Genomic DNA, 27077 nt, shown 5'->3' on the forward strand with positions numbered 1-27077 from the left:
CCATTAGGGCTAGGGTTAGGGTTGGGGCTAGGGTTAGGGTTTGGATTACATTTACGGTTGGGATTAGGGTTAGGGGTGTGGTTAAGGTTATGGTTGTGATTAGGGTTAGGGGTGTGTTGGAGTTAGGGGTGTGGTTAGGGTTGGGATTAGGGTTAGCAGTGTGTTGGGCTTAGGGATGTGATTGGGGTTGGGGTGTGGTTGGGACTAGGGTTAGGGGTGTGTTTGGGTTAGGGTTTCAGTTAGAATTGGGGGTTTCCGCTGTTTAGGCACATCAGGGGCTCTCCAAACGCAACATGGTGTCCCATCTCAATTCCAGTCAATTTTGCATTGAAAAGTCAAACGGCGGTCCTTCCCTTCCAAGCTCTGCCATGCGCCCAAGCAGTGGTTTACCCCCACATATGGGGTATCAGCGTACTCAGGACAAATTGCACATCAACTTTTGGGGTCCAATTTCTTCTATTACCCTTGGAAAAATAAAAAATTGGGGGCGAAAAATCATTTTTGCGAAAAAATATGATTTTTTTATTTTTACGGCTCTGCATTATAAACTTCTGTGAAGCACTTGGTGGGTCAAAGTGCTCACCACACATCTAGATAAGTTCCTCAGGGTGTCTAGTTTCCAAAATGGTGTCACTTGTGGGGGGTTTCAATATTTAGGCAGATCAGGGGCTCTCCAAACGCAACATGGCGTCCCATCTCAATTCCAGTCAATTTTGCATTGAAAAGTCAAATGGCGCTCCTTCCCTTCCGAGCTCTGCCATGCGCCCAAACAGTGGTTTACCCCCACATATGGGGTATCACCGTACTTAGGACAAATGTACAACAACTTTCGGGGTCCATTTTCTCCTGTTACCTTTGGTAAAATAAAACAAATTGGAGCTGAAAATTTTTCTTTAAACATTCCAAAAATGCCTGTGAAAAACCTGAAGGGTTAATAAACTTCTTGAATGTGGTTTTGAGCACCTTGACGGGTGCAGTTTTTAGAATGGTGTCACACTTGGTTATTTTCTATCATATAGACCCCTCAAAATGACTTCAAATGTGATGTGGTCCCTAAAAAAAATGGTGTTGTAAAAATGAGAAATTGCTGGTCAACTTTTAACCCTTATAACTCCCTAACAAAAGAAAAAATTTGGTTCCAAAATTGTGCTGATGTAAAGCAGACATGTGGGAAATGTTACTTATTAAGTATTTTGTGTGACATATCTCTGTGATTTAAGGGCATAAAAATTCAAAGTTGGAAAATTGCGAAATTTCCAAAATTTTCGTCAAATTTCCATTTTTTTCACAAATAAATGCAGGTAATATCAAATAAATTTTATAACTATCATGAAGTGCAATATGTCACGAGAAAACAATGTCAGAATCACCCGGATCTGTTGAAGCGTTCCAGAGTTATAACCTCATAAATGGACAGTGGTCAGAATTGTAAAAATTGGCCTGTCTTTAACGTGCAAACCACCCTTGGGGTTAAAGGGGTTAAAGCCAGAAGGTTGCCATTTGAAATTACTTTAGTTTTGTGCCATGTCTGTGATCTGCTTTTTTTCTACAAAATTAAACAACTGAATGAACATCCTCCAAGGCCGCTGATTCCATAATTTTTGCCAGGGGTTGTATTTCTGCACCAATAGAAATCCATAATGGAACAAGACAAGGCTGCCCTCTATCCCCACTATTATACGTAATCATCATGGAACACCTGGCTATAGCGATCAGAAGGACCTCTAGTATACAGGGGATATGCATGGACCACAACACTTATAAAACTTCCCTGTATGCTGATGACCTTCTACTGTACATATCGCAACCACATATTACATTTCCCACTCTTATGAAATAATTTGAACAATATGGGGACTTGAGTAATTTTAAGGTTAATTATTCTCAAACTGAGGCGCTAAATATATCATTATCACCAACTGATATACAATTGGCCACACATAATTTCCAATTCAGGTGGCAACCTAATTCAATCAAATACTTTGGTATCCTTATTCCCTCTAATCTTAGTAAGCTTTACTGTCTAAATTACCTTACCCTACTTGAAAAAACACTCAAAGACCTCGCTGCATATTACAAAAAAACGATTTTGTGGTTCGGGCACATGAATGCGTTTAAAATGGATATTCTCCCCAGATTTCTATACATTTTTCAAGCAGTTCGCATTTTACCACCAGCAAACTTTTTCAAAACACTTAAATCAGCCCTAATTAGATTTGTCTGGAAACAAAATTATCATAGAATAAAGTATCAGATCTTTACCCGCTTCAAAGCATCAGGGGGAGCGGGCCTACCAGACCTTCGCACATACCATCAGGCCTCCTTGATAGTTCGATTATTCAATTGGCAATATTATTCAAAATCAAAACAGTGGGTAACGCTTGAACAGGGGTACTCCTCTACACCTTTGAAGCACCTCCCATGGATCGAGTCCAAAGATAAAATACAGATCGCACCTCAGGGGCTCCTGATAAGAGATACTTTTGAGGGTCTGGGACCAAATAAAACAAAAAAACACATTAGTCAGACCCTACAGTCCGCTCGCACCCATATTCTTCAACCCAGAGTTTCCGCCAGGGAATCTGAAAACAAAATTCCTACGCTGGAGCGCACCCTCGGACATTTGCCTATATGTCACATATTGACAGGACCCAACATTCCCTTTTTAGAGGAATTACAAAACATAGACCCGCCACAGAGCCTCTCTTGGTTGGAATATGACCAGATGAGATCTTTTATAAACTTATGGAAGAGGGAGGGACGGCACTCTCTACCGGTCACACTGACTCCCTTTGAAGGGTTGTTTCTCAGAGAATCGCCTCCGACTCACTTGATCTCTCTCATATATACAGTAGTTTCCTAAACAAATCATTCCTCCTCTCTAGACCCTAACTTTATCCAAACATGGGAAAGCAAATTACACATTACAGTGCCTTACGAAAGTATTCAGCCCCTTGGAACTTTTCAAACTTTTCCCACATATCATGCTTCAAACATAAAGATACCAAATGTAAATTTTTGGTGAAGAATCAACAACAAGTGAAGTTGAACAAAATTTATTGGTTATTTTAAATTTTTGTGGAAATTAAAAAACTGAAAAGTGGTGCGTGCAATATTATTCGGCCCCTTTAACTTAATACTTTCTTGCTCCACCTTTTGCTGTGATTACAGCTGCCAGTCGCTTGGGGTATGTCTCTATCAGTTTTGTACATCGAAAGAATGAAATTCTTGCCCATTCTTCCTTGGCAAACAGCTCGAGCTCAGTGAGGTTTGATGGACATCGTTTGTGAACAGCAGTTTTCAGCTCTTTCCACAGATTCTCGATTGGATTGAGGTCTGGACTCTGACTTGGCCATTCTAACACCTGGATACGTTTATTTGTGAACCATTCCATTGTAGATTTTGCTTTATGTTTGGGATCATTGTCTTGTTGGAAGACAAATCTCCGTCCCAATCTCAGGTCTTTTGCATTCTTCAAGAATGGTCCTGTATTTGGCTCCATCCAACTTCCCATTAATTTTAACCATCTTCCCTCTCCGTGCTGAAGAAAAGCAGGCCCAACCGATGATGCTGCCACCACCATGTTTGACAGTGGGGTTGGTGTGTTCAGAGTGATGAGCTGTGTTGCCTTTATGCCAAACATATCGTTTGGCATTGTTACCAAAAAGTTCGATTTTGGTTTCATCTGACCAGAGTACTTTCTTCCACATGTTTGGTGTGTCTCCCAGGTGGCTTGTTGCAAACTTTAAACAACACTTTTTATGGATATCTTTGAGAAATGGCTTTCTTCTTGCCACTCTTCCATAAAGGCCAGATTTGTGCAGTGTACCACTGATTGTTGTCCTATGGACAGACTGTCTCACCTCAGCTGTAGATCTCTGCAGTTCATCCAGAGTGATCATGGGCCTCTTGGCTGCATCTCTGATCAGTCTTCTCCTTGTTTGAGATGAAAGTTTAGAGGGACGGCCGGGTCTTGGTACATTTGCTGTGGTATGATACTCCCTCCATTTCAATATGATCGCTTGCCCAGTGCTCCTTGGGATGTTTAAAGATTTGGAAATTATTTTGTATCCAAATATGGCTTTAAACTTCTCCATGACAGTATCACGGACCTGCCTGTTGTGTTCCTTGGTCTTCATGATGCTCTCTGTGCTTCAAACAGAACCCTGAGACTATCACAGAGCAGGTGCATTTATACGAAGACTTGATTACACACAGGTGGATTATATTTATCATCATTAGGCATTTAGGACAACATTGGATCATTCAGAGATCCACAATGAACTTCTGGAGTGAGTTTGCTGCACTAAAAGTAAAGGGGCCGAATAATATTGCGCACCCCACTTTTCAGTTTTTGAATTTCCACAAAAATGTAAAATAACAAAAAAATTTCATTCAACTTCACAATTGTGTTCCACTTGTTGATTCTTCACCAAAAATTTACATTTGGTATCTTTATGTTTGAAGCATGGTATGTGGGAAAAGGTTGAAAAGTTTAAGGGGGCCGAATACTTTCGCAAGGCACTGTACCTTCTCAGAAGAAGACAAACAAAAAGCATATCTATTTACCCATAACATGTCAGGGGCAGGGTATGCCCAAAAAAGAAATTAAAAGATTCTGTCAAGGTGGTATGACTACACAACAAAGCTGAATACAATGTTTCCAACTGTGCCTAATACATGCTGGCGCTGCAGATTAGAGAGAGGAAAATGCTCCATATATGGTGGAACTGCAACAAAATAAAGCCTTTTTGGGAGGGGGTGTATTTGGCCTATCTTAAGATCATAAGAGAGAAGATTACCCCTGTACCCCAGATAGCTCTCTTTTCAGTACTTCCAGGATCCATTAGATCACAAAAACGCAGTCTCCTTCATTTTTGCCTGACTGCAGCACACTCGGTGATTCCAAGACATTGGCGATCAATAGCAAGCCCATCTATATTTGAATGGCAGCAAGAGCTGTCACGCATATGCTACATGGAGGAATTATCCGCAGAAGCATCCGGAGACCACAACAAATTTACCAAGTCTGGCGGCCCTGGATCCTATTCAGGGATTCACCAAACTTCCAATCATTATTCACCTGATCAAGACTATTAGTAGGTGACATCAGCTGCACAAGCTCTCCTCCCCCCTTTTTATTTTTCCTCCCACTATCTCTGTCTCTCTTTTTCCCCTCTTCCCTTCCCCCTTACCCTTTTATGTGTACCATTCATTTATTTCTTAGTAAAATCAGTCAGAATATACAGTTCTTGGGTCAATCTTGCATTCTGGCCCTGTGACCCTAACGGAAATTGTTAAGTTAATACCTGGCTTTTGCTATTGTTATGCAAGGTATTTCTAAACACAATATGAGATGTTCTTAGCTGTCACATGACTCTTTGGAACCCACAATCAATAAAAATTTAGATAATGAACACACTTAAGAAGGAGGGGGAAAGAGGAGAGAGAAAAAAATGAAAGGAAGTAAAAAAAAACAGCTTTTTGCATATGTTATCTGTTACGCTTATTGTTTTGAAACATTCTTGGCAATATCTTGGCTTAATTGCCTTTGTTAGGGCCCTGAGTGGCCAGGATTCTTATTTTTATTGTAAAATGTCTGCTTGTTATGTGAGAAAATTTAATAAAAATGATTGAATAATAATGCTCCATAAAGGTTAATGATGGCCCCTAAGATGCTCAATATTAAAATATGCCTCATATAATGCTCCATAAAGGTTAAAGATGGCCCCATAAGATGCTCCATAGAAAAATATGCCCCATATAATGCTGCACAAAGGATAATGATGGCCCCATAAGATACTCCATACAAATATATGCCCCACATAATGCTGCTGTGATTAAAAAAAAAATGACATGCTCACCTCTCGTCGCTGCCCTCTGCTCCTCAGCATCGTCGGCTCTCTGCAGTGACTGTCCAGGCAGAGGGCACGCACTAACCACGTCATCACGCCCTCTGACCTGTACATTACAGCCAGAGGACCCGGAAGACACAGTGCAGCGGTGGAACGGGGACATGTGAATATCGCATGGCTCACCCTCCTCCAGTCCTGCTCACCCTCCTGGCGCTGCATATCAGTCCCTGCCTCTCGGGCACCGGTATCTCTCTTCCTGTTTTCCTTCCTGTTCTGAGCGGTTAGTGATACCACTTATTAATGTAATGAATATGCGCTCCATGCCTATGGGAGCAGAGATGCGTGCATATTCATTACTTAATGAGCGGTACCACGTGACCGCTCAGCACAGGAAGGAAGACAGGAAGAGAGATGCCGGCGCCCAAGATGCAGGGACTGATATGCAGGGATGACACCAGAAGGATGAGTATGATGTCTTCTGCTCCCCAGCCCCCTCCCCCGCTGGCAATGATTCGTGTATAAGCTGAGAGAGACGTTTTCAGCACAAAAAATTTGCTAAAAATCTCGGCTTATACACAAGTATATATGGTATGTACACAGTAACTGCACCAGCTGAATAGTGAGTGCAGCTCTGTAATTATAATCTAGATCAGTATATGATAAGTAATGTAATGTATGTACCTAATGACTCTACCTGCCGAATAGAGAGTGCAGGCTATATTTCAAGGTCAGTTAAGGAAAAGTGACAAAATGTATGCCTAATATGCATCTTATAAAATGCACTGGACCATGAGACGCAACCCAAATTTGGGGGAGGAAAATAGGAAAACATTTTTTAAATAAAATGGTAGTGCGGCCGGCCTCCTAAAGTAGCGACCTTGCCTCTTGTGACCCCCGCTCCACCACTGCCACCCCCAGGTGGTAAGCTAACATCAGATAAGATGCACTCCCATTTTCCACCCAAATTTAGAGGAAAAAAGTCTGTCTTATAATCTAAAAAATACGGTATGTCTTATTTTGTACATATGGATATATTTGGTTTAGGGTATGGTGTGTGCTAACAGATTGAGTGCTTAAACCTGTTTGTTTTTTTGTGATGGTTACTTTCCATATCGATATTTTTTTATGTTACTTGATATGTCATACTATTGTTATAATTTTTATAATAAAATATCTACAGGCAGTAATTCAGGATTGGTACAGTATAAGAAATAGAATGTACAGTATGTATACAGTAATTTTATGAGTAGAATGAGTGCAGCTCCGGAGTACAATATAGACTTAAACTCAGATTAAGTACATTATACATTATATCTGCTCAGAGTGACTCCATCAGTAGTATACTGAGTGGTCTTGGCTGAGGTATCGGCTAATATCCAAGGACCTTCTCAGACTATTAATATTATCCCCCCAGATATCAGATATGCCGTAGCTGGTTATTAAAATTAGGGACGACCCCTTGTGATTTTTTTCTAAGGTCCCCCATTTTTAATAACCAACAAAGGCAAAGTAGACAGCTTGGGGCTAATATTAATAGGCATGGAAGTTCAAAGAATATTGGACCCTTGCCAGCATAATAAGACCACCTCAGAGCTGTCTGCTTTCCCTTGGCTTGTTATTAAAAAATAAGGGGGCCGCACGTCGTGTTTTTAAATATTATTTATTTATTTACTTTACATTGTCAGACCAGGTCCCTTGGGTGCCAGCCAATCACAGCCACGCTATTGCTTGGTAGTAGTTAAAACTTTGCCTTTAATCATATAGGATAAAAAAATGGCAGAATGTGCACATATTAAAACCCTTAACCATTGAGTTTTACACTCACATTTTGCATTTTCTTTATCTTTGTGAGTTGTGCTGACATTTAAAGGAGTTGTCTGGGACTTAGGATGGTCTTACACATTGTATAGAGCCAAAATAGACATGCTTTGTACACCATGCAGTGGCCATTCTTACGTGCTGCAGATCAGTTCCCGTTGAGGTGAAGGGAAGTGAATAACCTCTTCATGCAACAAAGAATCCACTGACCTCTCCTAGAGAGATCCCATTGGTTGCAGACAGAGAGGAGATGATGAAGTGAAGGACATAGATCTCCCTGATAATTTGCCTCTAGAGCTTATTTTACCAATGTAAGACATGTAATGACTGACATTCTGCTCTCCTAATCTACATGTCTCACACCGGTAACGCCACTTTCATATACAGTACAATAATCTCTGGAGGCAGATTCTTAAGGAGATCTATGTCCCACCCATAGATCTTAACTGCACATTTTTATATTAAGAAAAATGTTGATTTCTCTGAAATAAGGCATTGGGTCATAGAATCAAGGTATCATGTTATTCAGCTTCATATGACCTACCTGCCCATATAGACGGGTTAGCACGGGTGATCCTACAGATATGTTCCCTTTAAAATTAGTCAGATTTAAACATAATAAAAAACTTTGATAAATTTGGTGCATTTCAATAACGGTCTAGTCTCAGTTTACGATGTTTAAGAGTTAGACAGTTTGTGGAGCAACGCCTTACTTTTTTTCTCATGTATCATATTGGGATTGTTTTGGCTATTTTTTTTCTAAAAACTGCAGCAAAAATGACAACTGTGTTACGTGATTCCTCTTGATACTGTTATCTAATTTTACTTGTTATTTAAAGGTCAGAACTTATTAATGAGGCAACTATCCACTAATAGTGGGCACCTACTGTCGATGTGGAGGCCATGTTTATTTCCGCTAGACAAAAATGAATCTGCTGTACATCTTTTTTCAGTATAACAAATATATGATGTTCGGAGAACAAATTAAAATTGTTTGGCATCTTTTCTCTCATCTCCAAGTTTCTGCAGAGTTCCTGTGAAGCCTCATTAAGAAGAGAAAACATAATGATAGAAGTCAATATATAATGAGGCATTTTCTCCTCGTTCGCTGCAGATATAGACTCCGGTTCCTGAGTGGGAATGCAGACCTCATTATAAATATATTACATGCGATCCCTGGCTACTTAGCTCAGCCTGATGAGAACTTAAGAGTTCTGCTTGGATTTCAATATTATACTGCAGTATTAAACATCCACTGTGTCCAATTTGTGGTCTATACGAGCAGCATTGCTGGGCTTCCAATACATCTGGCCTTATAGGTGAGGTCAACTTGGGAGTGGTTTTCAGGAAAGTTAAATAACCAGAGTTATTGTATCAATTAATTCCAAAACCAGGGTAATGACTACAGTGGGGTTGTTGTCACATTCGGCCCTGGAGCCTAAAGAGAGCCAAAAAGTTATTATGGTCCTTATGAGAAGAACCTTGATAAATCAGCTGCTCTGTTGGAGATTTCATATTATAGAAAGGTTTAAGTAATGCCACTGCCCAAAATCACTCCATATAATTGTCTGTGGCTAAAAGAGGGCATTACCAGTGTGAGACGTGTAGATCAGGAGAGAAGACTGTTAGTCATTACATGTCTCACATTGGTAACGCCCGCTTTCAAATAAATTAATCTCTGGAGGCAGAGTCTCAGTAAGATCTATGTCCGACACAGAGATCTTAACAGCTTATTTACCTTTTTCGAAAAACATGGATTTATCTTGACTAAGACATTGGATCTCCATATACCAAGGGTATTCCTTTATTTAACTTTCTATGACCTGTATATCCATGTAGATGGCTTAGGAGGGTTGATCCTACTGACAGATGCACTTTAAAAAAATTTAGAGATTCAATTACCTCTATTTACTTGACATATGGTGGATAAACCAATTTTTCTAATGAGTCCACCATGTCCTTAAAAAAGTTGTGCCACAAACAAAAGTATATTTTAATCAACAAATCTTAAAATAAAAATATACTCCACAATTGGAGGTGTTAAATAAAATGTTCCTGTGATGAGATAATCTTATAAATGTGCCCCTGCTGTGTAATGTGTAATGGCCGTGTCTGACCGGACAGGAACATGGTATGATCATTCCACAGCTCCTGGGGAGGGGAGAAAGCAAAATAGAGTGTACAGACAGGACAGCAGTGGATCACAGATAGATAGATAGATAGATAGATAGATAGCTAGATAGATAGATACGTAATAGATAGATTTTGCCCCCTGATGAAGACTGAGGCGAAACGCTCTTTGGGTGTTTTTTCTCTGATAGATAAAGTATAATCCATGCTACTGTGAATTATTAACTCCTCTGCAAACATTTAACTCCTCTGATGTCACTATCAATTGTGACAGTGACATAGAGGAACATCGCACAGGGAAGGAGCTCCCTGTCTGCTCCCATCAGCACAACACAATGAGATCACATTATGCAGGATGTCTCCATGGAGACCCCCAGCCACAAGATGGCCACAGGTTCCTTCAGTGTCCTGCAGGGAAGGTGATTTGTGAGCTTCTTCTAAAATCAGGAGCTGACACGTGTACTCCCTTGCCTATTAGACGCTGCTCTGATGCCCTGCAGTGCATTGCAGATTAACAACGATCAGTCAGTATAAGGATGATAGAAAAAAATGTAAATGTAACAAAAATGACAATGTAAAAAAGTTTTTCAAAAATTTACTAAAAAGTGTAAAAATATTGAAGAAAATCACCAAAAAAAACAAAAAAAGATAAAATATTATTCCAATAAATGCATTTACTTATGGACAAATATTTTTCAGACTATAAAACACACTTTTTTCCTCCAAAAATGAGGAGGAAAAGGGGAGGTATGTCTTTTAGTCTGGATGTACCTGCTCTGGCTGTGGTGGGGAGGTGAGTTAATGGCAGTGGCAGAGCAGCGGGTCACAGGAGGCAGGAGCCGGTGGCTATGGCTAACTCCTGTGCCCACTGCTAAAGAGAAATGAATATTCACTGCATTCCACACCCATGGTCGTGGGGAGAATTGAACATTAATTTCTCTATAATAGCGTCCTGGTATGCATGGCCCCATCCTTATCTTGGTATGATTGTCCCCATCCCAGTCCTGATATGCATGGCCCCATCCTTATCCTGGTATGATTGGTACCATCCCTGTCCTGGTATGCATGGGCCCTTGCTTATCCTGGTATGATTATCCCCCATCTCTATCCTGGTATGTGATATGCATGGCCCCATCAGAAACATATTTAAAAAAAAAAAAAAAAAAACATTACACTTACCTGGGTTTTTGTGTTTTGAAACAGTGTGGTACTGGTTCAGTCCGTTTCATTCTGGGCCAGGTTTTTCATGTGGCTGAAGGCCACAGTTTCAAGTTGGAAACCCTGCAGTATAGGGTTTGGGAGTGTCAGATTCAGAGTCAGTGTTAGTCTGATATTGGCAGGGTCCACCTGTTTGAGGTAACACAGGCCAGTGGAGCCAAACAGCCAAGGCAGCTGAAAAGCCTGACAGCGTGCACAGCAGTGCAGTCACCCATGGCAACTGGTCTCAGGAGGTGGACTGGCATGTTTAATGACTGTAAACTGGAGGATATGGTTCCTGGTTACGACCCGAAGGATATCGTGTACTGTGTAATGCTGTGAGTAAAGAGACATTAACATGGCAGTTCAGTCACCCACGGCAACCGCTCAGAGGTGGGCTGATGTGTTTAGTGACTGAAAACCAGAGGATATGTTTCCTGCTGTGATCTGGAGGATAACATGTGCTGTGTTTATACAAGTTGAACATTAAACAAACGTTTTGCTTTGAACTTTACTGGTTCACTGCCTCATCATTGCACAGAGTGCTACCGCTGTACTACAGTAGCTATATTCGTGTACATGGGAGCAGTATTATAGTAGTTATATGCTTGTACATAGGGAGCAGTATTATAGTAGTTATATTCTTATACATAAGAGCAGTATTATAGTTGTTATATTCTTGTACATAAGAGCAGTATTATAGTAGTTATATTCTTGTACATAGGAGACAGTATTATAGTATTTATACTCTTCTACATAGGGAGCAGTATTGTAGTTATATTCTTACTAAATGATGGCCCGATTATAACGCATCGGGTATTGTAGAATATGTATGTAGTTTATTCATGAAGTTTTCAGAATAATGCAATTTATGCACAGGATTCGGCCAGCCGGGCGAGACCAATTAGCGAAGCGTGGTTCAAATTCCGCTCCAATTCGTTGCCGCACTGCCCATGTCGCTGATTGGTCACGCCCGGCCGCGAACAATCAGTGAAGCCAGGGCCTGCTCCAGATTTTTAAGGGCCCCGGGCGCAAGAGTCTCAGCGGGCCCCCCCTTTAACACATACCACGATTCATGATGCACAGATACAGCAGAGAAATATAGCACAGCCAAGTAGCATACAGCCCACATAGTATATAACACAGCCCACGTAGCATTTAACATAGCCCACGTAGTATATAACACAGCCCACCTAGTATATAGCACAGCCCACGTAGTATATTGCCCAGCCACGTAGTATATAGTACAGCCCCCGTAGTGTATAGCACTGACACGAAGTATATTGCACAGCCACGTAATATATTGCACAGCCACGTAATATATTGCACAGCCACATAATATATTGCACAGCCAAATAGTATATAGCACAGAGATGTAGTATATAACACAGCCCATGCAGTATATAACACAGGCCACGTAGTATAGAGAACAGCGATGTAGTATATTGCCCAGCCACGTAGTATATACCACAGCCACATAGTATATAGCACAGAGACATAGTATACAAAAACAGCCGACTCAGTATATAACACAGCCCATGCAGTATATAACACAACCCATGTAGTATATTGCCCAGCCACGTAATATATTGCACAGCCACGTATCATATTGCACAGCCACATAATATATTGCACAGCCATGTAGTATATACCACAGAGACATAATATATAACACAGTATTATAGTAGTTATATTCTTGTACATAGGGGCAGTATTATAGTAGTTCATATTTTTGTTTACAGGAGTAAACATTAAACATTACAGTACATTAAAGTACTGTAGCTATTTACTTGTACTTTGGGGGCAGTTTTAAGTTGTTGTTTATTTACTTTATTTATTTATGTTACTCACTCATATAGCACTATTAGTTTCACAGCGCTTTGCATACAATATTTGCACTGCCCTCCATTGGGGCTCACAATCTAAATTCCCTATCAGTATGACTTTGGAATGTGGGAGGAAACCGGAGTGCCCGGAGGAAACCCACACAAACACGGAGAGAACATACAAACTCCTTGCAGATGTCATCCTTGGTGGGATTTGAACCCAGGACCCCAGTGCTGCAAGGGTGCAGTGCTATCCACTGATTTACTGTACTCCCCCACCGTGTTGTATTTTTATTCACATGAGAAGCATTATAGTAGTAGTTATATTCCTGTGCCTTAATGCAGTGTTACAGTACAGTAGTCTAAGTTTTATACATATGCATCAATATTATTATAATAATGTTCTTTAAGACAGGGGAAGTATTATAGTAGCTATATTTTTGTACATGGAGGACAGTATCATAGTAACTACAGTATATTCTTGTATTTGTGCACAAGGGGTAGCCTGAGTATAGTACAAATGAATAACATAAACAGTCCTTTCTTCAGGCACAGTGGGACAAAGTAAGTGTAGCAGCCTCACAATTCTCGGTATTTCAGGCCATATCAGTTCCAGCAGTATAAATTTGTTGACCAAACAAACACACCTCTGTTCAGTTCCATATCCAACTCCACTCTGCGAGCTCTACCAGCTGCTGTTATTGGGCATGTATTATGGGAAAAACCTTCCCCACCCAGAATGTTTAGGTTGCTCCTAAATCCCTCACCTAAAATCCAGTCAAGTTAAAACTGTGTCTCAATAACCTAGTGTTGCTGGTACACCCTTTCCATTACCGGGCAAACCACCTCGGTGACACATATCCACCATTCAGTACCCTGGATATGTACAGTATATATATACATATATATATATATATATATATATATATATATATATATATATACATGTACATATCTGTTATTACAGCTCTTAGTCACATTTTGCTCATATTACACAGTATATGCAATATTACCTGACAAACTGTTTCTGATAACGATGAGATGAATTCTTTCGCAGCAATTAATCAAGCAAGTAACATGGTGATGTTGCCTCATTTATAATGTGTGACTAATGCTCCCATTATCCCAATGAATATGCAAATTCCCCTATTCTTTCACAGTGTCCTGATGAACAATACACATTTGTTATTTGCATTGTTGTGAGAATTCATCAACAGCCTTTACTGATTATCCTTCACCCATAATCTGTACCGCGCTCTGCTGATACCGGAAGACTTCTTTTTTTTTTTTTAGTTTTTCTATCTGATTTGCTCATTGATGACTGTCTCATAAATGATCTTATTAACAGAGTTTTTATGTACAATGTCACAGTTACTGATGCTTTACACACTTTACTAGCACCATCATATATTACACGATCCTTACAATATGGTTTGCATTTATATAAAGTTAAATCCCTATATAAAAGTTCTGTAAATTCACAATGTACTTTCGAGTTAGTTTATCCAATTTTTCGTGCATATGAAAACTGCAAAGTTTTGAACTTTTAGAAGGAACAAGCTAGTGGAAGAGGGAGCACAAGTGAAAACCTCAGTAAATGACCCCGATTGACACCAAAAAGTGGCTTAAATTATAGTAGAAATCTAAATAAGACAATAACTGGAGTAGATTTCTGACTTTCGTACACGGCAGCCCTAATATAATTCACCATGTTCGTTTTTAGACTTGTAGTTGTTGTTCTTTTCAGCAGCTTAATGGGCATATGTAGCAATAGACGCTACCCTGACTTATTGGCTTCCATAGCAGGGCTTTCTCCCCATGTTGTGATCTGGGCAAGAGTCAATGTACAAAGAGGGGGAAGGAATGAAATGTACCCACCTAGTGTGAATGGTGGATTCTGTGTTTACTATTTTATATGGAATTGTTATCTGGTAGTGTAATCCTGTCTGTGATGATAACGAGACTGCTGAACAGTCTTTAGTACAGAACGGGAAGTATGAGTGTAGAATAACACCCAAAAGACAATTTGAGAATTGCTAGATGTTAGAATGTTTTAAATATAATGATATGGAAAACTGAAAAAAACCAACAATATAATAAAATGGTAAAAAAGTACATTTAACAGAAAAGCCTTAGATAAACAAGATGATTTCCCCCCTTTGTTTTGTCTGAATCTGTGTGTTTGTAAGATTTTACTCTTTTATATACTTGAAAATGTTTAACTATTAACATAGTATATAATTGGTTCTCAAACTATAGTGAAAAATCTAAAATGCCTAATTATTTTTCTTTTCCTGTGAAGCTTCAAAAATGTAAATAAAAAATAATTTTTTTTTAAAAAAGTGTCAATTTACAGAGTTTTGAACTATCTCATTAAATGACAGTATTCAGTGATATTGCTGTGTGACGGATGTTTGCAGATGGTGCCCCCTTCACCTGGTGGATTGGAAGAGGTAATGAGAAGCACACGGACTGGGGAGGCTCTTTACCGGGGCAGTGCGCCTGTGCCTTAGAGGAAAATTGCATTGATATGAGACATTACTGCAACTGTGACGCTGACAGGACCGACTGGTAAGATTGAAGCCCCTTATATGACAGCACAGAAATGGGATTTGTTAGAAATAGTAGCAGTGCTGGGACAGTCCATTGGTAAAGCTCATAGAGATGTTTTAAAGAAACCTTCTTATCAAACTGTTTATCCTCTTAATATATTGCAGTCATTTTATTATTTAGCACTGTGTACTTACAATTGCTCATTTTTGCCTTTCTACCCAGTTAATTCTTCTCTTTTCCATTACGTCTATGACATCTTGTGATTTAAAAGTGACTGTCTGAATCGTTATCAGCTCTATGTAGAAGCAGGAGGTCAATTTTCATTGTATAAGTCATGAGTCACTGCAAAACTCTCAGGCAGAGAGGAGGGAGGGACTGGGTGAGGAGTTAAGGTACCGTCACATTAAGCGACGCTGCAGCGATCTAGACAATGATCCCGATCGCTGCAGCGTCGCTGTGTGGTCGCTGGAGAGCTGTCACACAGACAGCTCTCCAGCGACCTACTATGCGAAGTCCCCTGGTAACCAGGGTAAACATCGGGTTACTAAGCGCAGGGCCGTGCTTAGTAACCCGATGTTTACCCTGGTTACCAGCGTAAACGTAAAAAAACAAACACTACATACTTACATTCCGGTGTCTGTCCTCCGGCGCTGTGCTTTCCTGCACTTTCAGCGCCGGCCAGCCGTAAAGCAGAGCCGCTCTGCTTTACGGCTGGCCGGCACTCACATCCAGTGCAGGAAAGCACAGCGCCGGAGGACAGACACCGGAATGTGAGTATGTAGTGTTTGTTTTTTTTTACGTTTACGCTGGTAACCAGGGTAAACATCGGGTTACTAAGCACGGCCCTGCGCTTAGTAACCCGATGTTTACCCTGGTTACCAGTGAAGACATCGCTGAATCGGCGTCACACACGCCGATTCAGCGATGTCTGCGGGAGATCCAGCAACGAAATAAAGTGCTGGACTTTCTGCTCCGACCAACAATGGCACAGCAGAATCCAGATCGCTGCTGCCTGTCAAACTGAACGATATCGCTAGCCAGGACGCTGCAACGTCACGGATCGCTAGCGATATCGTTCAGTGTGACGGTACCTTTAAAGAGGGGAATGATAAATGCAGGGATAAGAGACTTCCTTTTTCTACAGAGCAGAGAAAAGAGAATAAGTAACTGGGTAGAAAGGCAAAGTGAGCAATTGTAAGTACACAGTGCTATATACTATGATGATTGCAATAAATTAAGAGGATAAAAACTTTGATGGGACGAGTATGGATCTCTAATGTCTGACTCCTGCAAGCCCCTTCATCAAGATGGGTGAGAACATTACCGGTATTGATGAATCAGGAGGTATATGTTTAGATCTTTCTGATGTTCCTTTTACGCTTAGGCCTGTGATGGGGACAAGGGGGCATCCATTATGTCTAGAGGATGGAATGTTTAATCATAATCACAGATGCAGATTCTTTACTGTAAGAGGAGTGAGACTATAGACCTCTCTGCCACATGATATTGTAATGGTTGATTTACTACAAAAGTTCAAGGAGGGTCTGCACTCCTTTCTTGAAAAATATAAATTACAGGTTATGGACATTGGACTCTGCAATTTTCTTCCTTAATATTGAGCTATTAGTGTCTGCCCAGGGGGTTTCTGCATTCCTCTGGATCAATATATTAGGTTATAGGTTGAACTCGGTAGACCTATGTCTATCTTCACCCTTAAAAATAATGAAACTATGAAACATTACCTTTTAGTTTTTAGAAATTCTGTCCTGGATTAGTTTAAAGGCAATCTGCTAGTTCTAAAATCTGTATCAAAGTAATCAAAGATACTTGTAGGGGACATTGTTCTAAGATTAGCTATTTGTTTAGTTTAACCACCTTACACACCCTGAAGTAACTGTACAGTTTGTGCATGTGTATTGAGCAGGCTCAGGAGCAGAGTCGGCTCCATACCAGACCGATATCACCTATGGCTCACAGTTCTAATCTGCCTGTAAAAGCAGCTACTTGAGCTAGATCTTTAATCGTGGTTGTTTAATTGTATACAGTTGTGCTCAAAAGTTTACATACACCGGCAAAATATTTGATTTCTTGGCCTTTTTTCAGAACATATGAATGATAACACCAAAACTTTTTCTCCACTCATGGTTAGTGGTTGGGTGAAGCCATTTATTGTCAAATTACTGTGTTTTCTCTTTTTAAATCATAATGACAACCCAAAACATCAAAATGACCTTGCTCAAAAGTTCACATACCCCATTTCTTAATACCGTGTATTGCACCCCTCTCACATCAATAACAGCTTGAAGTCTTTTGTGGTAGTTGTGGATGAGGTTCTTTATTTTCTCAGATGGTAAATCTGCCAACTCTTCTTGGCAAAAAAGCCTCCAGTTCCTGTTAATTCCTGGGCTGTCTAGCACGAACTGCACGCTTGAGGTCTCCCCAGAGTTGCTCAGTGATATTGAGATCAGGAGACGGATATGGCCACTCCAGAACTTTCACTTTGTTCTGCTGTAGCCAATGACAGGTCGACTTGGCCTTGTGGTGTGGATCGTTGTCATGTTGGAAAGTCCAAGTACGTCCCACGCGCAGCTCACCGGCTGATGATTGCAAATTTGCCTCTAGCATTTGCTAATAACGTGCTGCATTCATCTTTCCTTCAACTTTGACCAGGTTTCCTGTGCCTCTGTAGCTCACACAACCCCAAAACATCAGCGATCTACCTCTGTGCTTTACAGTAGGAATGGTGTTCCTTTCATCATAGGCTTTGTTGACCTCTCTCCAAATGTAACATTTATCGTTGTGGCCAAAAAGTTCAATTTTGGCCTCATCACTACAAATTACCTTGTTCCAGAAGTTTTGACACTTGTCTCTATGTTGTTTTGCGTATTGTAGGTGAGATACTGTTAGGGGTCGAGTTCCCGCTTCTGCACAGGGGGAATCTCGAGCCACCTCCGCTGCGGTCTCCCATTCTTGTCCAGCCGCAGTGGAGTCTGCTCAGCAAGGACGTCGGTCCCAGCGTCTTGCTCATTCTCACTCTGTTCTGAGAGTTACTGCTGCTTCTCCAGTCTCTGCTATTAAAGTCTGTGCTGGTCAGCAGCGAGCGGACTTCTCTGGGACTAAGTCCTTGTCTGCACGTACTGAGCATGCCCAGCGTAAGGTCTCCCGTTGGAGATCGAGGGTCATGTGCTCAGGCTCTGCAGCACATTCCATTGGTCTTCTTGGCAGGTCCTAGAAGGGCAAAAGTGCTGTGGCCGCTTCCTGTGCTGCTGCTATATAAACTGCGCATGACCGCACGGCCATACGCTAGTATTGTCAAACAATTGCTAATGTGTGTATGTTGTGAGTGCAAGTCGTCCTTGGATACCCCTACCCTATAGTATGACTGTTCGCGGAAGGTGTATGGCTGCTACCTAGCGCCCGACTTATCCTACAGCACTAGTCACACATTATAGCGTCCAGTTGCTGTGACCGCCAGTACGGCGCAGTGCACTTCCTCTGTGCTTTCCTTACCCAAGCCTGGGTGGTTAGTGGCGTTCGTCAGTGCGGCACTGCATGCTCTTCTGTTTCATTTCACACCCAGTTGCGGTGTTGCGCCAGCAAGGGTCTAATCGGACTTCAATCCCAGTTGGGGTTGAGTTCGCTGACTACTTGCTCGCGCTTTAGGTGCGGTACCGCGGTCCTGTGCCTTAACAGGATTGCTTCTTTCACGCTGGGTGAGGTTAACCCACGCGTGTATACTCTAGTGTACCGCCATATAGTCTGCTAATTGCTAGCAGCAGGTTTTCACCTGCACGGTGGACCCCGGACTGCGAACGCATCTATACCATCTGTCTTGGTGCGTTCCGCCAGTCCTCACAGAATACTAGCGCCAGGGTCTGGCTAGTAAACTGGCGGACGACCAGCGTTTACAGCGGTACATCCAGCAGCTGGAGGGAAGGTTGGCAGCTCTTGAGCGTTCAACCTCAGCTGTGGATGTTACTGCTGTCGCTGTTCAGGCTGCAAGTGTGGCTGCAGCTACCTTGTCCACTGCCGCTCCTGTACCGACGCTATCTCGCCTCCCGCTACCAGAGAAATTTTCTGGTGACAGTAAGTCCTGTAGGGGTTTCGTGAGTCAGTGCTCAATACATCTCGAGCTTCTGGCCTCTCGTTTCCCTACAGAGCGGGCTAAGGTGGGCTTTATAATTTCCTTATTGTCGGACAGGGCGTTGTAGTGGGCTACGCCGCTGTGGGAGCGTGGCGATCATGTGGTGCAGAGTGCTCCGTTATTCCTGAGCACTCTGAAACAGGTCTTTCTAGGACCTCGTGTCACCCATGACACGGCGCTCCAACTGTTGGCACTGACTCAGGGCTCGTCCTTGGTCAGCCTTTTTGCCATCCATTTTCCGCACTCTGGCATCTGAGCTGGAGTGGTCGGATAAAGCCCTTATCCCTATATTTTGGAGGGGGCTGGCTGACCACGTTAAGGATGCTCTGGCCACTAGGGAGATTCCCGCCACACTGGAGGAGTTAATAGCAGTATCTACTCGCATTGACCTCCGTTTTCACGAGCGGAGGTTAGAGCGAGCCCAGTGTAGGCAGAGGTTTCGGCTGGCTCCCACCTTCGCCAAACCTTTGGAATCTCCAGTCCAGGCTCCTGAGTTCCAGGAACCTAAGGTGGTGTCACGAGCGGAATCTAAGTCCCAGACCGCTCGTGCACTCCAGGGTTGCCATGTTTGCCAACAGTCAGGACATCTTGCCACCAGATGTCATCAGCGGTCGAGGAAACGTCAGCGTCTAGTGGTAGTAGGTGGAGGTGCACTAGACACTGCGACGTTTGCCTCCAAATTGTCCTTTAAGGGGACAATTACCTTTGGCTCATCCTCCCACTCGGTAGACCTCTGCGTGGATTCTGGGGCGGAGGGCAATTTTATGTCTTCTGCCTTCGCCCAACGTCACGCAATACCCCTGTTTATGCTATCTCAACCAGTAACGGTACGAGTGGTGAATGGGTCGACACTCCCCGCACAGATAACACATCAGACCATCCCTGTTACTCTGTCCCTGTCGCCATCCCATCAGGAGATTATTTCTCTGCTCGTCATTCCTGAGGGTATTGATGAGGTCCTGTTGGGGATACCTTGGCTACGGTACCACTCTCCTCACATCGAGTGGTCCTCAGGCAGAATTCTGGGATGGGGTGAATCATGTGGGGGTAGGTGTCACCGAGAGTGCGTTCAGGTTGCTATTACTGAGGTACCCGCAGATCTCTCCTCTCTCCCCAAGCAATATTGGTCTTACGCAGACGTGTTCTCCAAGAAGGCGGCGGAGACCCTTCCGCCCCATCGCCCCTATGACTGTCCTATCGATCTCTTGCCTGGTGCGGAGCCTCCCCGGGGTCGAGTTTATCCATTATCTCTCTCGGAGACGGAGGCCATGTCTCAGTACATTCAAGAGAATCTGGCAAGAGGGTTTATCAGGAAGTCAGTGTCACCTGCTGGGACAGGGTTCTTCTTTGTGCAGAAGAATGGGGAGCTACGTCCATGCATAGACTGTTGTGAATTCTGTGGTCACAAGTGGTATTGCAGTCTCTGGGCGTCCTCCCTCAGGTGTTTTGGTGAGCTCGTTGGCTGCCTTGCTATTTAGCTCCACCTGAGTCTGTCTTCCTTGCTCCTTGTCAATGTTCCAGTGTTGGATCTGAGCTACTGCATCTTTCCTTGGGCCTGCTGCTCTGCTAGATAAGTGCTTCTAGTTTGTTTTCTGTTTTTTCTGTCCAGCTTGTTATTATCTTTTGCTGGAAGCTCTGAGAAGCAAAGGGGTGCACCGCCGTGCTGTTAGTTCGGCACGGTGGGTCTTTTTTGCCCCTTTGCGTGGTTTTCGTTTTAGGGTTTTTTGTAGACTGCATAGTTCTCTTTGCTATCCTCGCTCTGTCTAGAATATCGGGCCTCACTTTGCTGAATCTATTTCATTCCTACGTTTGTCTTTTCATCTTGCTAACAGTCATTATATGTGGGGGCTGCCTATTCCTTTGGGGTATTTCTCTGAGGTAAGTCAGGCTTGTATTTCTATCTTCAGGCTAGTCAGCTCCTCAGGCAGTGCCGAGTTGCATAGGTAGTGATAGGCGCAATCCACTGCTGCTTCCAGTTGTGTGAGGACAGTTCAGGTACTGCAGTCTACAGAGATTCCACGTCTCAGAGCTCGTCCTATTGTTTTGGGTTTTTGCCAGATCTCTGTATGTGCGCTGATTACTGCACGCTGTGTTGCCTGATTGCCAGCCATAACAGTACAAGGAGCCTATTCAATGATTTCCAATAGAGGGAAAAAAGAAATCCTGACATCATTTTTTTTTCTTAGCTCTGTCTTCAGTCTTTTTTTTCCCCTAGACATTAGAGTGCTTCAGGACACAGCTGTGGACATGGATATTCAGGCTCTGTGCTCCTTAATGGATAATCTCGTTGTAAATGTACAAAAGATTCAAGATACTATTGATCAGAAATCGATGCTAGAACCAAGAATTCCGATTCCTGATTTGTTTTTTGGTGACAGAACTAAGTTCCTGAGCTTCAGAAATAATTGTAAGCTATTTTTGGCCTTGAAACCTCATTCTTCTGGTAATCCTATTCAACAGGTTTTGATTATTATTTCTTTTTTGCGCGGCGACCCACAGGACTGGGCGTTTTCTCTTGCACCAGGAGATTCTGCATTGAGTAATATTGATGCTTTTTTCCAGGCGCTGGGATTGCTTTACGATGAGCCTAATTCAGTGGATCAAGCTGAGAAAAATCTGCTGGCTTTATGCCAGGGTCAGGATGATGTAGAACTATATTGTCAGAAATTTAGAAAATGGTCAGTACTCACTCTGTGGAATGAATCTGCACTAGCGGCTTTGTTCAGAAAGGGTCTCTCTGAAGCTCTTAAGGATGTAATGGTGGGATTTCCTATGCCTGCTGGTTTGAATGAGTCTATGTCCTTGGCCATTCAGATCGGTCGTCGCTTGCGCGAGCGTAAATCTGTGCACCATCTGGCGGTATTGTCTGAGAGTAAGCCTGAGCCTATGCAGTGCAACAGGACTATGACTAAAGTAGAACGGCACGAACACAGACGTCTGAACAGACTGTGTTTCTATTGTGGTGATTCTACTCATGCTATTTCTAATTGTCCTAAACGCACTAGGCGGTTCGATAGCTCTGCCGTTATTGGTACTGTACAGTCCAAATTCCTTTTGTCCATTACCTTAATGTGCTCTTTGTCATCATATTCTGTCATGGCGTTTGTGGATTCAGGCGCTGCCCTGAATCTGATGGATTTGGATTATGCTAAACGTTGTGGATTTTTCTTGGAGCCTTTGCGGTGTCCTATTCCGTTGAGAGGAATTGATGCTACACCTCTGGCCAAGAATAAGCCTCAGTACTGGGCCCAGCTGACCATGTGCATGGCTCCTGCACATCAGGAAGTTATTCGCTTTTTGGTACTGCATAATTTGCATGATGTGGTCGTGTTGGGGTTGCCATGGCTACAAACCCATAATCCAGTGTTGGATTGGAACTCTATGTCGGTAACCAGCTGGGGTTGTCAGGGAGTACATGGTGATGTTCCATTTTTGTCTATTTCGTCATCCATTCCTTCTGACATCCCAGAGTTCTTGTCGGACTTTCAGGATGTATTTGAAGAGTCCAAGTCTGATGCCCTTCCTCCGCATAGGAATTGTGATTGTGCTATCGATTTGATTCCTGGTAGTAAATTCCCTAAGGGTCGTTTATTTAATTTGTCCGTACCTGAACACACCGCTATGCGCAGTTATGTGAAGGAGTCCCTGGAGAAGGGACATATTCGCCCATCGTCGTCACCATTGGGAGCAGGGTTCTTTTTTGTAGCCAAGAAGGATGGTTCGCTAAGACCGTGTATTGATTACCGCCTTCTTAATAAGATCACTGTTAAGTTTCAGTATCCCTTGCCATTGATTTCTGACTTGTTTGCTCGGATTAAGGGGGCTAGTTGGTTTACTAAGATTGATCTTCGTGGTGCGTATAATCTGGTGAGAATCAGGCAGGGAGATGAATGGAAAACGGCATTTAATACGCCCGAGGGTCATTTTGAGTATCTGGTGATGCCGTTCGGACTTGCCAATGCTCCATCTGTTTTTCAGTCTTTTATGCATGACATTTTTCGTGAGTATCTGGATAAATTCTTGATTGTTTACTTGGATGACATTTTGATCTTCTCAGATGATTGGGAGTCTCATGTAAAGCAAGTCAGAATGGTTTTCCAGGTACTGCGTGCTAATTCCTTGTTTGTGAAGGGATCAAAGTGTCTCTTCGGTGTGCAGAAAGTTTCATTTTTGGGGTTCATCTTTTCCCCTTCTACTATCGAGATGGATCCGGTTAAGGTTCAGGCCATCCAGGATTGGACTCAGCCGACATCTCTAAAAAGTTTGCAGAAATTCCTGGGCTTTGCTAATTTTTATCGTCGCTTCATCTGTAATTTTTCTAGCATTGCCAGACCATTGACCGATTTGACCAAGAAGGGTGCTGATTTGGTTAATTGGTCTTCTGCTGCCGTGGAAGCTTTTCAGGAGTTGAAGCGTCGTTTTTGTTGTGCCCCTGTGTTGTGTCAACCTGATGTTTCTCTTCCGTTCCAGGTCGAGGTTGATGCTTCTGAGATTGGTGCAGGGGCGGTTTTGTCACAGAGAGGTTCTGGTTGCTCAGTGTTCAAACCATGTGCTTTCTTTTCCAGGAAATTTTCTGCTGCTGAGCGTAATTATGATGTGGGCAACCGAGAGTTGCTGGCCATGAAGTGGGCATTCGAGGAGTGGCGTCATTGGCTTGAGGGTGCTAAGCATCGCGTGGTGGTTTTGACTGATCATAAGAACCTTACTTATCTTGAGTCTGCCAAGCGCTTGAATCCTAGACAGGCCCGTTGGTCGTTATTTTTTGCTCGTTTTGATTTTGTGATTTCATACCTTCCGGGCTCTAAAAATGTGAAGGCGGATGCTCTGTCTAGGAGTTTTGTGCCCGACTCTCCGGGGTTATCTGAGCCGGCGAGTATCCTCAAGGAAGGAGTCATTGTGTCTGCCATCTCCCCTGATTTGCGGAGAGTGTTGCAGAAATTTCAGGCTAATAAACCTGATCGTTGTCCAGCCGAGAAACTGTTCGTCCCTGATAGGTGGACTAGTAAAGTTATCTCTGAACTTCATTGTTTGGTGCTGGCCGGTCATCCAGGAATCTTTGGTACCAGGGAGTTGGTTGCTAGATCCTTTTGGTGGCCGTCTCTGTCGCGGGATGTGCGTGCTTTTGTGCAGTCCTGTGGAATTTGTGCTAGGGCTAAGCCCTGCTGTTCACGTGCCAGTGGGTTGCTTTTGCCCTTGCCGGTCCCGAAGAGGCCTTGGACACATATTTCGATGGATTTCATTTCTGACCTTCCCGTTTCTCAAAAGATGTCTGTCATTTGGGTGGTCTGTGATCGCTTTTCTAAAATGGTCCATCTGGTGCCCTTGGTTAAATTGCCTTCCTCCTCTGATTTGGTGCCTTTGTTCTTCCAGCATGTGGTTCGTTTACATGGCATTCCTGAGAATATTGTTTCTGACAGAGGTTCCCAGTTTGTCTCAAGGTTCTGGCGAGCCTTTTGTGGTAGGATGGGCATTGACCTATCTTTTTCCTCGGCCTTCCATCCTCAGACTAATGGCCAGACCGAACGAACCAATCAGACCTTGGAAACATATCTAAGATGTTTTGTTTCCGCTGACCAGGATGATTGGGTGTCATTTTTGCCGTTGGCTGAGTTCGCCCTTAATAATCGGGCCAGCTCGGCTACCTTGGTCTCTCCATTTTTCTGCAATTCTGGGTTCCATCCTCGTTTCTCTTCAGGACAGGTTGAGTCTTCGGACTGTCCTGGTGTGGATTATGTGGTGGACAGGTTGCAGCAGATCTGGACTCAGGTAGTGGACAATTTGACCTTGTCCCAGGAGAAGGCTCAGCTTTTCGCTAATCGCAGACGCCGTGTGGGACCCCGACTTCGTGTTGGGGATCTGGTTTGGTTATCTTCTCGTCATATACCTATGAAGGTTTCCTCTCCTAAATTTAAACCTCGTTTTATTGGTCCGTATAGGATTTCTGAGATTCTCAATCCGGTGTCTTTTCGTCTGACCCTCCCAGACTCCTTTTCCATACATAATGTATTCCATAGGTCGTTGTTGAGGAGATACGTGGCACCTATGGTTCCATCTGTGGAGCCTCCTGCCCCTGTTTTGGTGGAGGGGGAATTGGAGTATATTGTGGAGAAGATTTTGGATTCTCGTGTCTCTAGACGGAAACTCCAGTATCTGGTCAAATGGAAGGGTTATGCTCAGGAAGATAATTCCTGGGTTTTTGCCTCTGATGTCCATGCCCCAGATCTTGTTCGTGCCTTTCATGTGGCTCATCCTGGTCGGCCTGGGGGTTCTGGTGAGGGTTCGGTGACCCCTCCTCAAGGGGGGGGTACTGTTGTGAATTCTGTGGTCACAAGTGGTATTGCAGTCTCTGGGCGTCCTCCCTCAGGTGTTTTGGTGAGCTCGTTGGCTGCCTTGCTATTTAGCTCCACCTGAGTCTGTCTTCCTTGCTCCTTGTCAATGTTCCAGTGTTGGATCTGAGCTACTGCATCTTTCCTTGGGCCTGCTGCTCTGCTAGATAAGTGCTTCTAGTTTGTTTTCTGTTTTTTCTGTCCAGCTTGTTATTATCTTTTGCTGGAAGCTCTGAGAAGCAAAGGGGTGCACCGCCGTGCTGTTAGTTCGGCACGGTGGGTCTTTTTTGCCCCTTTGCGTGGTTTTCGTTTTAGGGTTTTTTGTAGACTGCATAGTTCTCTTTGCTATCCTCGCTCTGTCTAGAATATCGGGCCTCACTTTGCTGAATCTATTTCATTCCTACGTTTGTCTTTTCATCTTGCTAACAGTCATTATATGTGGGGGCTGCCTATTCCTTTGGGGTATTTCTCTGAGGTAAGTCAGGCTTGTATTTCTATCTTCAGGCTAGTCAGCTCCTCAGGCAGTGCCGAGTTGCATAGGTAGTGATAGGCGCAATCCACTGCTGCTTCCAGTTGTGTGAGGACAGTTCAGGTACTGCAGTCTACAGAGATTCCACGTCTCAGAGCTCGTCCTATTGTTTTGGGTTTTTGCCAGATCTCTGTATGTGCGCTGATTACTGCACGCTGTGTTGCCTGATTGCCAGCCATAACAATAGACTACAGGGGTCTTAACGCTATCACCGTTAAGAACAAGTATCCTTTGCCCTTGATATCTGAGCTCTTCGATAGGCTTCGGGGAGCAAGGGTATTTACTAAATTAGATCTGCGGGGTGCTTACAACCTGATTCGCATCCGTGAGGGGGACAAATGGAAAACGGCGTTTAACACCAGAGATGGGCACTATGAGTATCTGGTGATGCCCTTCGGGCTCTGTAATGCCCCAGCCGTTTTTCAAGACTTTGTCAACGACATCTTCCGGGATATGCTTTCCACCTCAGTTGTAGTCTATCTGGATGATATTCTCATCTTTTCTCCAGATATTGACTCCCAACGGAGAGATGTTGGCAGAGTCTTCGACCTCCTACGGGCAAACTCTCTTTACGCTAAGTTGGAGAAGTGTATGTTTGAGCAGGAGTCTTTGCCGTTCCTGGGCTATATCATCTCCGCCCAGGGATTGGCTATGGATCCTGCCAAACTACAGGCTGTGATGGACTGGCAAGAGCCCCAT

At 43.1% G+C, this 27077-nt stretch overlaps 1 protein-coding gene across 1 annotated transcript in view; it reads left to right on the plus strand.

Annotated features, from left to right (window-relative positions):
- The window catches only part of LOC138642083 (contactin-associated protein-like 5), a 484494-nt gene that overhangs the window by 382926 nt on the left and 74491 nt on the right, over nt 1-27077 (plus strand). The window contains exon 14 of the mRNA XM_069730012.1: nt 15247-15397. Within this exon, the coding sequence (XP_069586113.1) occupies nt 15247-15397 (151 nt within the window). The remainder of the gene's footprint in view (nt 1-15246; nt 15398-27077) is intronic.

Source organism: Ranitomeya imitator, chromosome 1 (assembly GCF_032444005.1).
Source record: "Ranitomeya imitator isolate aRanImi1 chromosome 1, aRanImi1.pri, whole genome shotgun sequence".
Lineage (NCBI taxonomy): Eukaryota > Metazoa > Chordata > Amphibia > Anura > Dendrobatidae > Ranitomeya > Ranitomeya imitator.